This window comes from Phlebotomus argentipes, unplaced genomic scaffold, assembly GCF_947086385.1.
Source record: "Phlebotomus argentipes unplaced genomic scaffold, Phlebotomus argentipes genome assembly contig_2, whole genome shotgun sequence".
Taxonomy (NCBI): Eukaryota; Metazoa; Arthropoda; class Insecta; order Diptera; family Psychodidae; genus Phlebotomus; species Phlebotomus argentipes.
This window is the reverse complement of record NW_026776162.1, coordinates 4,962,351-4,979,891: the sequence shown is the minus strand read 5'-3', so window position 1 is coordinate 4,979,891 and position 17,541 is coordinate 4,962,351. Positions and strand designations below refer to the sequence as shown.

General features: G+C 39.5%; 6 protein-coding genes across 6 annotated transcripts; 1 reads left to right on the top strand and 5 right to left on the bottom strand.

Moving 5' to 3' along the window:
* Positions 1–177: 177 nt before the first annotated feature.
* Positions 178–2,184, bottom strand: LOC132264905 (uncharacterized). Its single transcript, XM_059765241.1, has 4 exons — positions 1,690–2,184; positions 776–1,504; positions 500–716; positions 178–433 (listed from the first exon to the last, which is right to left on the bottom strand). Exons 1-4 carry the CDS (start codon positions 1,861–1,863, stop codon positions 252–254), a joined length of 1,302 nt encoding a protein of 433 aa, XP_059621224.1. The 5' UTR covers positions 1,864–2,184; the 3' UTR covers positions 178–251.
* Positions 2,185–2,212: 28 nt separating this feature from the next.
* Positions 2,213–4,310, bottom strand: LOC132264897 (uncharacterized). The gene is made up of 4 exons (XM_059765232.1): positions 3,871–4,310; positions 3,538–3,809; positions 3,314–3,473; positions 2,213–3,248 (listed from the first exon to the last, which is right to left on the bottom strand). The coding sequence occupies exons 1-4, from the start codon at positions 3,997–3,999 to the stop codon at positions 2,541–2,543; spliced, it is 1,269 nt and encodes a 422-aa protein (XP_059621215.1). The 5' UTR covers positions 4,000–4,310; the 3' UTR covers positions 2,213–2,540.
* Positions 4,311–4,346: 36 nt separating this feature from the next.
* Positions 4,347–8,270, top strand: LOC132264903 (methylthioribose-1-phosphate isomerase-like). Its single transcript, XM_059765238.1, has 6 exons — positions 4,347–4,947; positions 5,043–5,177; positions 5,970–6,205; positions 6,280–6,435; positions 6,557–6,609; positions 7,131–8,270. Exons 2-6 carry the CDS (start codon positions 5,046–5,048, stop codon positions 7,634–7,636), a joined length of 1,083 nt encoding a protein of 360 aa, XP_059621221.1. The 5' UTR covers positions 4,347–4,947; positions 5,043–5,045; the 3' UTR covers positions 7,637–8,270.
* A 93-nt stretch (positions 8,271–8,363) lies between these two features.
* On the bottom strand, positions 8,364–10,000 carry LOC132264898 (uncharacterized). Its single transcript, XM_059765233.1, has 4 exons — positions 9,859–10,000; positions 9,526–9,797; positions 9,302–9,461; positions 8,364–9,242 (listed from the first exon to the last, which is right to left on the bottom strand). The coding sequence occupies exons 1-4, from the start codon at positions 9,985–9,987 to the stop codon at positions 8,535–8,537; spliced, it is 1,269 nt and encodes a 422-aa protein (XP_059621216.1). The 5' UTR covers positions 9,988–10,000; the 3' UTR covers positions 8,364–8,534.
* A 429-nt stretch (positions 10,001–10,429) lies between these two features.
* LOC132264938 (uncharacterized) lies at positions 10,430–15,539 on the bottom strand. The gene is made up of 12 exons (XM_059765287.1): positions 15,315–15,539; positions 14,972–15,243; positions 14,745–14,901; positions 13,975–14,678; positions 13,624–13,750; positions 13,291–13,562; positions 13,069–13,228; positions 12,304–12,999; positions 11,757–11,888; positions 11,429–11,700; positions 11,207–11,366; positions 10,430–11,140 (listed from the first exon to the last, which is right to left on the bottom strand). The coding sequence occupies exons 1-12, from the start codon at positions 15,537–15,539 to the stop codon at positions 10,436–10,438; spliced, it is 3,882 nt and encodes a 1,293-aa protein (XP_059621270.1). The 3' UTR covers positions 10,430–10,435.
* On the bottom strand, positions 15,361–17,345 carry LOC132264904 (uncharacterized). The gene is given in 4 exon segments (XM_059765239.1): positions 15,361–16,489; positions 16,565–16,724; positions 16,783–17,048; positions 17,051–17,345. Coding segments are annotated over 4 exon segments (1,311 nt in total). The 5' UTR covers positions 17,234–17,345; the 3' UTR covers positions 15,361–15,787.
* Between the last annotated feature and the right edge of the window lie 196 nt (positions 17,346–17,541).

Below are 17,541 nucleotides of genomic sequence, written 5' to 3'. Positions count from 1 at the left end.
TGTGTGTAATGATAAATTTGACCATGAAATTAGGCACTTTGGAATGTTGACGGATGCTTTTTATTTATACTCTCATTGCTTCCCTAACTCAATGTTATTGAGCGCCAACACCACGAGATTCTGTACAGCAATGTTACGAAATTTATTTTGACTGTCCATGGGGAAAGTTCATTCACTTTTTTCTTCGGCTACAGAATGTGTTTTATTGAACAGGGAGTTTTTGCACTACATTTTTTATATACTGTTCGGGGTTAGACTTCGAGATATCCTTTGTGCAGGAATTTAATCAGCAGTTTCTCAAGGACTGGTCTCATGCCGCTCTCGTTGTTGTACAGCATTCGAGACAATGCATCCATGTCGGACATGTCGACTCCCTTCAATTCCTCGAAATTCACGTAAAACATAGCCATGAATTGAATGGCGAGGAGAAGCTCTGCAAGCAGGAAAGTAATTTAATGTAACTTTTCATTGTTATTCTGCAGTTCTCGAGGAATCTTACCAACTACGCCATTCTTTAGCATCTCAATGTTCAACTCCAGCAGACTAGGTGGTCTCTTGAGACAGCCTAGCGCCTCGAGAATAGAGCAGAACTTCACGTGATAGATTCTGATGAGTTCCTCTCGATGATTATCCCTGGTTTCACTTGAGGCATTGCAGTACATAACGTAGTTAAGATCAACAGCCGGAGAAGACCAAATGGAAATTTGGAAATCAATCTGAAAAGGAATTTTGAAAATAGCAAACAAGCAAGTAAACTGGTTTTAAATTTGCTTACAAATGAAACTTCCTGTATCGCATCATCTTCATCATTGAGGAAGAGTAGGTTCTTAATGTGAAAGTCTCCATGGTTCAGAACATTGAAGCCTTCATTGGGCTTATTTGGACGGTAAGCCTTTCGTGCTGTTTGCAAGAGTTTCGGCGCAAGTTGCTCCATCTTCTCTGCGATTTCCTCATATCCTGGCCACTCCTTAATGCACCTTGTCGCTCTCATGAAGCCCTCCACAAAGAACTGCATCGACGCCATGCTGTGAGTGCCAAGGAGTCCATATTTGAACTCATCCACTTCTTTTTTCTCGTCGTGATACATGTAGTAAGACAGGGCATGGAATTTGGCCAGCTTCTCGATGACTTTCTTCGTGTTCTCAAAGTTCATTGGCTTGTGACGCATGACAAAGCCTTTCGGCGCGATGTCCTCAATGATGATAATCTCAGGATTGTTGCTGTAGTAAATCATGTTGGGCGCTATGATTTCAGGATCGCCCATCTGAGCCAGGAGTCTTTGCATTTCGGGTAAGATTTTCATGTACATGTCAGCTTCGACTTTGAACAGTGGCATGTCGATAAGGAGATCCTTCCAGATGCCATCCATGAAGGGTCGCACCTTGATAATTACCGACACGGAAACAGTCTTCTTCTTGGTGGTGTACTTCAGGTGGGCCCTGAATACGATACTTGCAAAATTATCACCTGGCTTGGTGGCAGGGACAATCTCGCACTCGAAGATCTATGGAGGAGGCCATAAAAGCATTGCATAATTGTATTGATAGGGGCTCTTGTCGAATTTATCGATAAATGAACCCTCGTGGCTAGTCATCTGAAATGTTTTTTTTCGGTTTCTCACATGTGATTCACCGCACAGGTCTGATAACGTGATAACAAAAGGAGTGGGCAGATGAGGGCTGAACTTACGTGGAGAGTCTTGTCATTCTCATACTCCCGGAAGGCTTTCTCCAAATACTCCCTGTTCAGCCACTCTGGTGGATCAGTGGCCACCTTAAAGAAATCCACCTTCATCTCTTTGGCATCGCCATTAACTTGGGCCGCGGCAGCGTCGGGCACAACGGTTTGATCGGTCTCAGCCATCGCGAAAAGCTTCAGAAAGTCACACGGTGTACAAGTTCACTCAAGCGCGATTGAATACTGACTGGTGATTCATTGGGTCTCTAACGAATGTGTGTAGATCAATTCAATGTCACACTTTTGCAGAATTCCAGTGCCTGATAGTGAACATTAACTGCGAGAGCTTTTTTTCCAGCTGATGCTTGAGATAATTTGTTCACACTCGTGCTAAGCCAATGACTGTGTTGTGTGTTTTCCATTACATATTTCAATTTACTCGCAAAACAGAATATTGCGCTGACCATGAAAATCACTCATTCTATTCTGGCAAGATTTCTTGTATATGGCAGATTTTTGTTATGATGTTATGAAATACCGTAGAGACTCATCTCTGGACATGTAAGACGAAATTGTTAGCGTCTTGTCGTAATCAGTGATAGATGACAGTGTTTTGTTTAATGCACGTCGGAGATTTACTATCTTTCAGTGATATTTGAATTGACGATACGCCTAAATTGTTTCAACAATTTATTTAACAATGATTAAGAAGACACTGTACAAGTTTAATCATTTTCTAAATTAATCTGTAACTACAATATGCCACGTTTGAAATAATATTGGTACATCAGTTGAATACAAATAATGATAACTATAACGCATGGCAATTTCAAAATTCTTAATACAATTGTGCCTTAATTTTCTCAATCCAGAAGACCTTTGTAGAGTAGCGATGGAAGAACTTCTTTCAGAATGGCAACAACGTCCGGATTCTTGTAAACCATCCTTTGCATTTGCGCCAACATTTCGGGTGTGGGATCCATTACCTGATCCATATCGACTTTCGTGAAGTCCAGACTGAAGAAGGGCAAGAAGCACAATCCGAGAAGAACCTCCAATTGTCCATGCTTCGTTATGTCAATATTCAATTCCAATAGAGAAGGTCCTTTGCGCAGGCATCCCAATCGCTCCAAATACTCATTGAACGTCTTATGATAGATCGATACAACTTCACCTTTTCGCGCTCTTGTCGCGGCATTGCCGATTGCGTAGAGTACATAAATCAGATCAACAGCTTGTGATCCCCAAAAGCACATTTGGAAGTCCAGAAACATTGTCTTATCAATGTCTTCGCCATTCTTGATAAACATCATATTTTTTATATGAAAATCGGCATGACAGAGCACATTGAATCCGGGTTCGGGATTAGGGTAGTACACGCTCAAGAGCTTTCTCAAGAAAGTTGTTCTGACCACCTCAATTTTCTCAGCAATCTTCTCGAATTCTGTCCAAGTTTCCACTTCTTCCTTCATTGCTGACAATCCATCAACGAACACTTGCATCTTGTCAATGGTGTTCTCTGTTATCATTATGCCTTTGTATTTGGTGAAATCGAATTTATGGGCATATTTCTGGAAGAAGAAAATATTGCGATCATTTTATGTGACTGAAACACACATAACACATTCTACTTTACATTGTCATTGATATAGAAAGACAGCGCGTGAAATTTGGCCAATTTCTTGACAATTTTAATGGCATTGTCAAAATCCAGGAAACCCTGATGCATCTCATAGCCAAATTTGCTGATATCCTCGAAGATGATAATCAGAGGATCTGTGCTATAATAGAGCATCCTGAAAAGTTAAAATTGTCAGTGATGTATGGAATATTTTCCTCTTTGTTGCGCGAATATGTCACCTGGGAGCAAGTTCTTCAAAATCACCAATAGATTCCATCAGTCTAACCATCTCGGGAAGGACTTTCGTGTACATTTCAATCTCCCTGTCGAAGATGGGCATTTCGGTCATCATTTCCTTCTTCATTCCCTCCTCGACGGGCATCGTCTTCACGACGAGTGACCTGGAGTTCACTTCCTTTCCCCTCGATGTGTAGGAAATGATGGCTTTGAACATAATACTGGCGAAATGATCTCCCGCCTTTGTACCCGGAATCATCTCGAACTTTGCTATCTACAACAAAATTTCACTTGCAATTCTCGAGCGAGCACTTGAAATTCTTATCACGTGCTACCTTGAGATCCCTGTCCTTCTCCACTTTCTGAAGAACGCCGAGAAAGAATGCCTCATTGAGGAAATCCGGTGGAGTGAGTTCATCTTTATTATACGGAGATGGTCCACTGCTTGGTGCTTTTTCTGCCATGATTCCCGCGCAAATTCTTGTTCTCTCACTCGAGTAAAATTCACTTGTGCCCGGAGCTTTTCTGGCCTTCTTCACCCACTGCTAAAGTTTAACTGATTGATCGCCGCGTCGCACATTGACTTATTTCACGTTGTGCGCCATTCTTGTCGCACGAGTGTTTATCTGAAAGACCTTGTGTCGGTGTTGTTGAGCATGTTGAGCATTTAAAATCACGAGTTCTTAACTTCATTAAAGGAGAAAAATTTAGAGTATGATCTTGCTTTCTCCTTTCATTATTTCGAGTGTGGCGCGTTGGATTTCTGGGTTTGAAACTTTCAAAGCCTTGACTAGCCTTATCACACACACATTCATTCATATAATGCGCTGGAGCTAGTGGCGCAATCTGGCGCCACTTTGCCTGACATCAGTCGGACGTAGCACGTGCTTCCGCTTCCATTCATCGTCACAGTGACAATCGGTCGGCAGATTTATTTTGGTTCTCGCTTTTTCGCACCGCAGTTTCAATTTGCGTGCCCACATTATAACATGTTTCGGCCGTGTTGCTATCACTAGTATATCGCCCATTTCAGTTGTGCTCCACTTTATTGCACTGCTCGCTGTTATCATTCGGAAGAGACCTGAGCACAGGGCAATTTCTTGCAAGTGGCTTCGAGTGGGCCATTTGCTGTGTGTTTCCTTTGTGGGTTAGTGGCAAATAGACTACCAAAAATCCATCTTGTCTCAATCAATGCGAGAGTGTGTTCGCAAAATGTTTCTTCCGGCTGATTTACTTTGACAGTGGCTTTAAAAAAATATGTGTACTCTGCATAAATGAACTATTTATAGCATCAAGTTATCCAACCGTGAAAATTATTTATTTTTGTGACCGATCACAGGAGATATATACTTTATATCTGTCGAGTGTGAACATATTAATTTTTCATTTTTCCTCCCGTATCAGCCAAAAAGGTGAATCAACTGCGCGAAGCGCTTTTTTCATCTAACTCAAAATTAAGAGGAATTCGACCTCAAAACTCTTGCATGTATATTTTCTCTTCGTCCAGACAATGACACTCCAGTCGATTCGGTATAATAAGGGGACTTTGGAAATCCTGGATCAGCTGCTGCTGCCCGTGCAGTCCAAGTACATTGCCGTGAAAGGAGTGGAGGATGGCTGGAGGGTGATCAACAAAATGCAGGTGATGCACATTTTCTGGAAGAGTGCCTTTGAACAGCTACATTGTATCAATTGGTACAATGTAACATGCCTTATCATTCACCAAAGCCGCACATCACCCTATTTGCCCATCAAACAACTCATGACGTTTCTTCATCTCCAGCAAATCCCTCTTACTAGGAATCAGTCTCTTTGATTTACAAGACAGTGCAAATACCCAGGCAATATATTATCAAGGCTGGAGTTGAATTTTCTCCCAGCCGTAAATTGCATTTTGCTGACGTCTGAATTTACATTTTTCAGATTAATATGCACTGAATGCTTTATTTATTTATTCTCGTGAGTAGCTGAAAAGGACATGAAGACATAACACTTTTGATTTGTCGCCAAATGAATTGACATCTCAGCATAAGACAATATTATAACACTTTTTGAAGCAATTAACCAAACTCGAAGATGTTAATAGAGCTTTCTGGGCATTTTGGCACAGATGCTCTGCAATAGTATTTAGATAAAATGCCAAGAAAGCTTTTAAGGGAAGTGATAGTTGATTTATTGAGAATAATATTTTGGTATGGTTAAGGACAATTAAACAAAGGATTAAAATACAATTATAAAATTTAATATCTTGGCATTTGACTGGCGAATTAAGTAAAAGATAGAACTTTGTTTAATATTTAATCGATCGTCGTGGTTTTTAAACCACAAGACATTTTATCGACAGCCGGAAGTTTTGGGTTTACGGAATATTCATTTGCTCTTTATGTGACCTGTTTTTTTATACGATGAATAGAACATTTCATTATCTCCGCAGGTTCGTGGGGCTCCTGCAATTGCCATTGTGGGGTGCCTGTCCTTGGCTGTGGAAATCTATCCAGAGGAATATGAGAGCAAGAAGACGCTGCGCCAAGAGATTGAGGGCAGGCTGAACTATTTAGTGTCCAGTCGACCGACGGCTGTGAATATGAAGGGCGCCGCCGAAGAGATGATCACCCTGGCTAATGATTTGGCCAAGGATGATTCAGTGTCTGTGTCAGACATGAAACAGAGGTAAATTGGGCGCACCGCACAAATTTTTCGGTGGGAAAAGAAGGACTGAAAATGTCGATTTGTCATTAATTTAGGTTTTTGGCGGCCACAGAAGCGATGCTTCAGAAAGATATTTCAGATAACATGGCGATTGGCACTCACGGTGCAGCTGCAATTTTATCTAATGTCTCTGGCGATGGACCAATCAGTGTCTTAACGCACTGCAATACGGGGTCATTAGCGACAGCCGGGTAATGAGCGATTTACAATAATTAATGTCAATTAAAAATTTACAATCTATTGATTTTTGCATGTCTTTCTCACATTTCAAATCTCAACATCTCGCATCTCCTTTGTGACCTCGGGCCTTAGGTACGGAACGGCGCTGGGCGTTGTGAGAAAATTGCACGAACTGAAGCGATTAGGTAAAGTATGTGTGAGGAAAGTGACTTGAGCATGGGAAGGTGATTGTCAGAGCACGAAAATGCATTAGGAGTGAGATATAGGAGGCAAGATGTGGGGTTGACAGCAGGATTGCACATGGCAAATGAATAAATTAGAGATTTTGGCACACAGTTCTCTCCTACCCAAGTCGCTTCAGACGCTAACAGTCATAACCAATAGGTGGGGAATTCATGCTCAGGAATTTCTCGGCTTGTCATCTTGATGATGGTCTGAGGATAGCTGAAAAATTCAATTCATGTAATTGAACTGTACGCGCGATGAGTGAGAATCCCCACTTTGTTTCTCAACGTTACGTATTGTTTACATACTTAATTTATACTTTTGGCATGTTTAACATAATCAATAGTTTGTTATAGATTAAATGCATAAGTATAAAGCTATGATTTCTATGTTGGGCAATCTTCCCACATCACTTTTCTCGATTTCAGCTGTTTCATGAATGCATTGCTAACCGAGAAATGATCTCTTTCTGGCATTTCAGAGCACGTTTACTGCACGGAAACGCGTCCGTACAACCAAGGCGCCCGACTCACGGCCTTCGAGTTGGTACACGACAAGCTTCCGGCAACGCTTGTCCTGGACAGCATGGTGGCTGCTCTGTTTCGCTGTCGCAACATTGGGGCTGTTGTGGTGGGCGCCGACCGGGTGGCCGCAAACGGTGACACGGCCAACAAGATTGGCACGTACCAGATCGCCGTGGTGGCGAAGCATCACGGCGTGCCTTTCTACGTCGCCGCTCCGCTCACGTCTATCGACCTGAAGATCTCGTGCGGCGACCACATAATCATTGAGGAGCGGCCAGATCGCGAGATGACGCACGTCGGGGAGCACCGGATCGCCGCGCCCGGCATCACATGCTGGAATCCAGCCTTCGATGTCACCCCAGCCGCTCTCATCTCTGGCATCATCACAGAGAAGGGCGTTTTCTCACCGGGAGAGCTTCAGGAGCAAGTGCTGCTGCACTCGCAGCCCACCAGTGATTCCTAACTCGCCGCACAATCCGTACCCCCGATGAAAGTGCCCCCAAAATCTCTGTCAGCCACAGAGAGATCCGTGTCATGTCACGTTAACGGTCTTTTCTTCCATAATGTATGAAATAATTCACTTTTTTGTAAAACACGCGAAATATTAAATAATTGACGGCGTCGGGCACAACGGTTTGATCGGTCTCAGCCATCGCGAAAAGCTTCAGAAAGTCACACGGTGTACAAGTTCACTCAAGCGCGATTGAATACTGACTGGTGATTCATTGGGTCTCTAACGAATGTGTGTAGATCAATTCAATGTCACACTTTTGCAGAATTCCAGTGCCTGATAGTGAACATTAACTGCGAGAGCTTTTTTTTCCAGCTGATGCCTGAGATAATTTGTTCACACTCGTGCTAAGCCAATGACTGTGTTGTGTGTTTTCAATTACATATTTCAATTTACTCACAAAACAGAATATTGCGCTGACCATGAAAATCACTCATTCTATTCTGGCAAGATTTCTTGTATATGGCAGATTTTTTGCCAAACATCATATCTAATATATTCAAACATGGATTTGTATTTTCTACAGGTGTTTTGAAATACCGTAGAGACTCATCTCTGGACATGTAAGACGAAATTGTTAGCGTCTTGTTGTAATCAGTGATAGATGACAGTGTTTTGTTTAATGCATGTCGGAAATGTGCTATCTTCTAGTGATATTTGAATTGACGATACGCCTAAATTGTTTCAACAATTTATTTAACAATGATTAAGAAGTCACTGTACAAGTTTAATCATTTTCTAAATTAATCTGTAACTACAATATGCCACGTTTGAAATAATATTGGAACATCAGTTGAATACAAATGCATGGCAATTTCAAAATTCTTAATACAATTGTGCCTTAATTTTCTCAATCCAGAAGACCTTTGTAGAGTAGCGATGGAAGAACTTCTTTCAGAATGTCAACAACGTCTGGATTCTTGTAAATCATCCTCTGCATTTGTGCCATCATTTCAGGTGTGGGATCCATTACCTGATCCATATCGACTTTCGTGAAGTCCAGACTGAAGAAGGGCAAGAAGCACAATCCCAGAAGTATCTCCAATTGTCCATGCTTCATTATGTCAATATTCAATTCCAATAGAGAAGGTCCTTTGCGCAGGCATCCCAATCGCTCCAAATACTCATTGAACGTCTTATGATAGATCGATACAACTTCACCTTTTCGCGCTCTTGTCGCGGCATTGCCGATTGCGTAGAGTACATAAATTAGATCAACAGCTTGTGATCCCCAAAAGCACATTTGGAAGTCCAATAAAAATATCTTATCAATGTCTTCGCCATTCTTGATAAACATCATGTTTTTGATGTGAAAATCGGCATGACAGAGCACATTGAATCCGGGTTCGGGATTAGGGTGGTACACGCTCAAGAGCTTTCTCAAGAAAGTTAGCCTGACTTCATCGATTTTCCCAGCGATTTTCTCAAATCCTGGCCATGTTTCCACTTCTTCCTTCATTGCTACCAATCCATCGGCAAGTATTTGCATCTTGTCAATGGTGTTCTCTGTTATCATTATGCCTTTGTATTTGGTGAAATCGAATTTATGGGCATATTTCTGGAAGAAGAAAATATTGCGATTATTTTATATGACTGAAACAAGATATTCTACCTTACATTGTCATTGATATAGAAGGACAGCGCGTGAAATTTGGCCAATTTCTTGACAATTTTAATGGCATTGTCGAAATCCAGGAAACCCTGATGCATCTCATAGCCAAATTTGCTGATATCCTCGAAGATGATAATCAGAGGATCTGTGCTATAATAGAGCATCCTAAAAAGTTAAAATTGTCAGTGATGTATGGAATATTTTCCTCTTTGTTACGTGAATATGTCACCTGGGAGCAAGTTCTTCAAAATCACCAATAGATTCCATCAGTCTGACCATCTCAGGAAGGACTTTCGTGTACATTTCAATTTCCCTGTCAAATATGGGCATTTCGGTGAACATTTCCTTTTTTACTCCCTCCTCGACGGGCATTGTCTTCACGACGAGTGATCTGGAGTTCACTTCCTTTCCCCTCGATGTGTATGAAATGATGGCTTTGAACATAATACTGGCGAAATGATCTCCCGCCTTTGTACCCGGAATCATCTCGAACTTCGCTATCTACAACAAAATTTCACTTGCAATTCTCGAGCGAACACTTGAAATTCTTATCACGTGCTACCTTGAGATCCCTGTCCTTCTCCACTTTCTGAAGAACGCCGAGAAAGAATGCCTCATTGAGGAAATCCGGTGGATTGAGTTCATCTTTATTATAAGGAGATGGTCCACTGCTTGGTGCTTTTTCTGCCATGATTCCCGCGCAAATTCTTGTTCTCTCACTCGAGTAAAATTCACTTGTGCCCGGAGCTTTTCTGGCCTTCTTCACCCACTGCTAAAGTTTAACTGATTGATCGCCGCGTCGCACATTGACTTATTTCACGTTGTGCGCCATTCTTGTCGCACGAGTGTTTATCTGAAAGACCTTGTGTCGGCAAAAATCAGTATTAGTTTGCGACAAAAAAATCATCTCTATGTAATAGTAACCGAAAATGTGCCCGATCATCATCACACTATAAAAAATTTTCTAACAATCATCAACAAAGACCTATTACGCCTATTACATAAACGAATATTTTTACAACCCCGTGCGGCCGAATTAATACACACAAAACATAAACAGCATTAAATTTTTAGATAACTTCTTTATTGATATTTTTCTACGGAACAGAATATTAAAGCAAAAATTTAATCTAATTTTATTAGCATAGAATTCCCTTGTACAACAAATCAGGAAGAATTTCTCGCAATACTTTAACCACATCTGCGTTGGCATATAACATCTTTCTCATATTAGCCATGACTTCAGGAGTGGGATCCACGACATCATTCAAGTCCACCTTACTGAAATCTAAAGCGAAGAATGGAAGAAAACACACTCCGAGCATAATTTCCATTGTTCCCTTCTTCAACATTTCAATGTTGAGATCCAACAGTGTTGGCGCTTTCTTGAAACATCCCAATCGGTTCAGATAATCACAGAAACATTCGTGGTAAATTGAAAGTATTTCTCCGCGACGTTTCCGACAATCGGCGTCTCCAATGGCGTAGAGAATGTAAATAAGATCAATCGCAGGTGATCCCCAGAAACTAATTTGGAAGTCCAGGAACATGGTCTTATCAATGTCTTCGCCATTCTTGATAAACATCATGTTCTTGATGTGGAAATCACCGTGACAAAGCACATTAAATCCCGGCTCAGGATTACTTTCATAGATTTTTAGCAGTTTCGGAGGAAATGTAGCATTTTGAGTGGCCAATTTTTCCGCGATGACTTCATATCCTGGCCAATTGTCCACTTCAGCTTTCAGATAATCGAAACCTTCAAATAAACCTTTAAATTTTGCTATCATTTCATCAGACATCATATTTTTCAACTTTGTAACGTCAACCGATGTGTTGTATTTCTGAAAAATAAGAATGATTTTTCTTTTCATTCATTAGATAAGATAATCTTAGTAATTAATACTCACGTTGTCATTCATGTAATAGGAAAGAGCGTGATATTTAGCCAACTTCTTCAACACTTTCACAGTATTGTCGAAGCCAAAGAGTCCATCGTGCATTTTGTATCCTTGCGGTGAGATGTCCTCGAAGATAATAATCGTCGGATCTTTGCTGTGATGAATCAACCTGAAATTCACTAAATTACTTGAATACTTGCTACAAGTTGCTCTAAAACTACTGCTTTTTACTTCGGAGCAATTATTTCGTTATCCCCAATCGATTCCATGATCCTCTTCATTTCGGGAAGGACTTCAGTGTACATCTCAATCTCTCTATCGAAAATGGGCGCATTCTCAAGCATGTCCTTCTTCAGTCCCTCCTCAACTGGCATCGTTTTCACTACGAGAGATCTCGAGTCGACTTGCTTTCCTCTCGAAGTGTAACTTACAATGGCTTTGAACATGACACTGGCGAAATGATCGCCAGGCCTTGTTCCTGGGATCAGTTTCAAGCTCGTAATCTAGAATAGTATTTAATTAACATTCTGAATACACAGTATTTATTTCGAAGTCTCACCGTGAGCGCTTTATCATTTTCCTCTTTCCTTAGGACTTTTTCGAATAATTCTTTATTGAGAAAATCGGGAGGATTTACTTCATCCTTATTGTATTGGATTGTTTCACCGTTTTCAACCATTTTCAAGCTTCTAGATCACGTAAAATTCGTTTAAAAATGACTTGTGGTCAGAGCCAGTGCTGAAGATCAACTAATCATTTGCGAATTTTTCACTCGAACTAAAGCCGATTTTATGTGATATGAACTACACTAATAAAGTGTGATAGTGTGCGTGCCAAATTCAGATATTTCACCATATGTTAAAGTTTGTGTGATACAATTTATACATAGAAAAATGAGTTTGACGAATGAAAAACTGAACGTAAAAAAATCATCTAATGATAACATACTGCTTTATTCCTGGCTTTCTGATATTGATCAGTCATTGTGAATCAAATTGACGTAATGATAAAGAATTTTAGGTTCATGAAATGTATTTCCATATTTTGTGTTTTAAAAGCATTTTGAGTTTTGCAGAAAAGTATTATTTTATTTCAAATCAAGATAAAATTCCCTTGTATAAAAATTCTGGAAGAACTTCTCGCAGAACTTTAACAACTCCTTCATTGGCATAAATAATTTTCTTCATATTAGCCATGACTTCAGGATTGGAATCCACCATTGCTTCGGGGTCAACTTTGGTGTAATCCATATGGAAGAATGGCATGAAGCACACTCCCATTAGTATTTCCATTGCTCCCTTCTTCAATATTTCAATATTGAGTTCCAGTAACGTCGGAGATTTCCTGAAGCATCCCAGTCGGTTTAAGTACTCACAGAAGGCTTCGTGGTAGATTGAAAGTAATTCTCCGCGACGTTTCCTGCAATCGGCGTCTCCAATGGCGTAAAGAATGTAAATAAGATCAATCGCAGGTGATCCCCAGAAACTAATTTGGAAGTCCAGGAACATGGTCTTATCAATGTCTTCGCCATTCTTGATAAACATCATGTTCTTGATGTGGAAATCACCGTGACAAAGCACATTAAATCCCGGTTCAGGATTCGCTGCATAGATGTCTTTAAGCTTCCCAGAAAATGTTGCATTTTGAGTGGCCAATTTTTCGGCAACCGTTTCATATCCTGGCCAATTGTCCACTTCAGTTTTCAGATAATCGAATCCTTCAATGAAAGGTTTGAATTTTTCAATCATTTCATCTGTCATCATGGTTGCATACTTTGCAAAATCTACAGTCGTGTTGTATTTCTGAAATAAAGGATTTCATTAAAAATTCTCGCAATCAAAAAGCAAAATATATTTGTAATTAGTTCTCACATTGTCATTCATGTAATAGGAAAGAGCGTGATATTTAGCCAACTTCTTCAACACCTTCACAGTATTGTCGAAGCCAAAGAGTCCATCGTGCATTTTGTATCCTTGCGGTGAGATGTCCTCGAAAATAATAATCGTCGGATCTTTGCTGTGATGAATCAATCTGAAATTCATTAAATTCCTTGAACATTGTCCACAAATTCTTGTCTAAATACTACTATTTACCTGGGAGCAATAATTTCATTGTCTCCAATCGATTCCATGATCCTCTTCATTTCGGGAAGGACTTCAGTGTACATCTCAATCTCTCTATCGAAGATGGGCGCATCCTCAAGTAGGTCTTTCTTTGCTCCCTCCTCAATTGGCATCGTTTTCACTACGAGAGATCTCGAGTTGACTTGCTTTCCTCTCGAAGTGTAACTTACAATGGCTTTGAACATGACGCTGGCGAAATGATCGCCAGGCCTTGTTCCTGGGATCAATTTCAGGCTTGTAATCTAGAATATTTCACTCATTTCACTAAAATATTTTCAGCACACTTTCATCTTAAATTCTCACCTTAAGCGCTTTATCATTTTCCTCCTTCCTTAGGACTTTTTCGAATAATTCTTTGTTGAGAAAATCGGGAGGATTAAGTTCATCCTTATTGTATTGGATTGTTTCACCGTTTTCAACCATTTTCAAGCTTCTAGATCACGTGTATTCAATGTCTAAATTAACTTTGTGGTGTTCTCAGAACTAATGGCAAAAATCGACTAATGATTTGCGATGTCGGTCTCGGTTTTTAGCTGACTTTGTGTGAGGTTTTTACTGAGCAATGCTTTATTAGTGAGGGTGCAAATAATTTTGATAAGTTTATTGTTGCTGATAGTATTGTACATAACATACATTCATATAGTTTCAATTCATCATGCCAATATTCCTTTGTACATCTGTTCTGGGAGAACTTCCTTTAATATTGTAACCATTTCCACATTGGTATACATCATCTTCCTCAACTTGCACATGTCCTCTGGAGAAGGATCTATGACGACTTTTTCATCTATTTCTGAGAAGTCCAAGTAGAAAAATGGCAGAAAACACACACACCACAATAGTTCCACGACTCCAACTCTCAATAGCTCTATATTGAGTTCCAGTAAAGTTGGCGGTTTTTGCAAACTTCCCAGTCGATTCAGATATTCAGTGAGAAATTGATGGTAAATCAGTACAATTTCTCCTCGACGTTGACGACACTCTGCATTGCCAAGGGCGTAAAGATTGAACAATAAATCAACAGCCGGACTTCCCCAAAAGCATAGTTGAAAATCCAAGAATATGGTCTTATCAATATCACCCGCATTCTTGATAAACATCATGTTTCTCACGTGAAAATCACCATGACAAAGCACATTGAAACGATCTTCGGGGTGCGGCTTAAATGCTTCCATCAATCCTTTGGTAAATGTTGCGCCTTGTGTTGATAGTTTTTCAGCAACCGCTTCAAATCCAATCCAATTTTTCACCTCATCTTTAAGGTGATCGAATCCATCGTAGAAAATTTTCATCTTTTTCATCAATGAATCCGTCATTACAGTTTTGTACTTTGCAAAATTCATATCATGATTGCACTTCTGAAACGATAAAAGTTAATTTAGCGTACTCACTCGAAATGATTAGATAATTTATTTAGGTCTTACATCATTGATGAAATATGAAAGAGCATGAAATTTCGCCAATTTTTTCACTACTTTTACCGTGTTGTCAAAATCGAAGAATCCGTCGTGAATTTCATAACCGTACTTCGTGAGGTCATCCAGAATGATAATTGCCGGATTCGTGCTGTGATAAATCAATCTGGAACATGTGAATTGTAATGTATTTATGTATAGTTTTAGCATAATTTTCACACTTCAAATGTACATACTTTGGAGCTAATTCTTCTTCATCTCCTATTGACTTCATCATCTTCATCATCTCGGGGAGAATTTCTGTGTAGAAAGCAATTTCTCTGTCAAAAACTGGCATTTCTTCAAGTATATCCTTTTGGAAGCCCTCTTCAATTGGCATTGTTTTAACTATGAAGGATCTCGAATCTACTGTTTCGCCTCTCGAGGTATAAGAAACAACAGCTTTAAACATTGAGCTTGAAAAGTTTTCCCCTGGTTTGGTTCCCGGAAATAATTCAAATGTTGTTATCTACAATGATTAGAATGAGACAAATAATATACAATTTCACTTATCATCACCAATACTAATACACATGCTACCGAGAGTGTGCGGTCGTTCTCTGCTTCACGTAGAATATCTTCAAACCATGGTTTATTAAGAAAATCCGGAAGGTTCAATACAATTGCGTTGTCGAGACTTGTTTCAATAATACTTGTCATTATTATTCTGAAGAGTCCTTTATTTGCACAAATCACAACAAAACACTTCAAATGAGATTCTTCAAAGTGCAAAAAATACTTCCGTATTGAGATAAATGTGCGCATCAACTAAGTTTATTGCAACATCTCACGATACACGCTCACTTAAATAGTACAATATTATTCTGGTTTATTTGCATAACTCAAAGATGTATGTGTGCGGGTGCGAATACTTTGTTAGGACGCACAGTTGTGTTGAATTAGTATTTACAATTTTTTTTTTACCTTTTTTTTACCGATAATTAGCTTTGTCCTGTTCAATTTGTGTGCTCACAAAGCATGACTATAATTATGGGATGTACACGAAAAAGGTGTTAATTTAAAATTCCTTTGTGCAAGAGTTCTGGCAAAACATCTTTTAGTATTTCAACCATATCTGCGGCTTTGTATGCTTTCCTTCGTAGATTTCCCATTAACTCAGTACTATCTACCACTTCTACAACGTCAACATTGCTGAAGTCCATATGCATGAATGGCAGAAAGCATACGCTCCAAAGGAGTTCCAGAGTTCCCTTCTGCAATACAGCGATATTGAGATCCAACAGTGTTGGCGCTTTCTTGAGACATCCCAATCGCTTCAGATAATCAGTGAAACATTCGTGGTAAGTCAAAAATATCTCTCCGCGCCGCTTACGGCACTCTTGATCACCAATGGCATAGAGAGTGTAAATAAGATCAATCGCAGGTGATGCCCAAGAAGTCACTTGGAAGTCCAGAAACATTGTCTTATCGATGACGTCACCATTCTTGATAAACATCATGTTCTTGATATGAAAATCACCGTGACAAAGCACATTCATTGGATGCTCTGGAATTGGTTCGAAGGCGTCCAAAAGCTTTTTAATAAATGTCTTATCTTGTGTTGCCAATTTTTCCGCAATGACCTCATATCCTGGCCAAGTGTCAACTTCTTCTTTAAGATAATCAAATCCTTCAAAGAAGACTTTCACTTTGTTAATCATGGTATCATTCCATAGAGTTAAATATTTTGTAAAATCAATTTGGTGCGCGTATTTCTGAAATAAAAGAAGAAGTATATTTAGAAAACTCTTTCATAATTACAAAATTGCACTTTTACAATCACTGCTTACGTTGTCGTTAATATAATAAGACACAGCGTGAAATTTTGCCAACTTCTTCGTTATTTTAATAGTATTGTCAAAATTACACGCACCATCGTGCATCTCATAGCCCAATTTTGAAATGTCCTCGAAGATTAATAGTAACGGATCTGTGCTGTGATAAATTAATCTAAATGGAAGAAATTTGATCATAAAAGGAAATTAAATTGCACGTAATATTTACGAACCTTGGGGAAAATTCTTCATTATCTCCAATTGATTTCATTACTTTGTGCATTTCCGGTAGAACTTTCGTGTACATCTCAATTTCCCTGTCGAAAATTGGCGACTCCGACAGCATATCTTTCTTTGCACTCTCTTCAAATGGCATTATCTTCACCACAAGCGATCTTGATTCGGTGCTTTTACCTCTTGAAGTGTAAGAAATAATAGCTTTGAACATTACACTGGCGAAATGATCTCCTGGTTTTGTTCCAGGTCTCATTTCAAGCTTCGTTATCTGGAAATATGAGCCTTTTTAGAATAATATTCCACAGAATGTTCACTTGAAATTCTCACTGATAAATCTGCGTCGCTCTCCGATTTTCGCAATACATTTTCAAAGAATTCCTTGTTCAGGAATTCTGGTGGATTTAATTCATCCTTATTGTACTGATTTGGTTTATCACTTTCGGGCATTATATTACGAAGTTGCGCAAATTTCGATTTAATAAAGAATATATCTGTTTCGAACCACAGTCGCGAGCCAACTAACCAATTTGCTTTGAACTGCTCACTTAAAATACATAGCCGTGTCCCTGACTTTGAGTGTGTTTATCTGTGTAGTGTATGAGATTAGAAACCAGACTCGCAAATTTCTGTCTGCGCGAGCATTGATTTTATTCTGCATCAAGCTAGTATGCCTTTATACAAAAGTTCTGGAAGCACTTCTTTCAGCATCTTAACGATTTCTTCATTTCTGTACATTATCCTTCTCATGTTAGCCA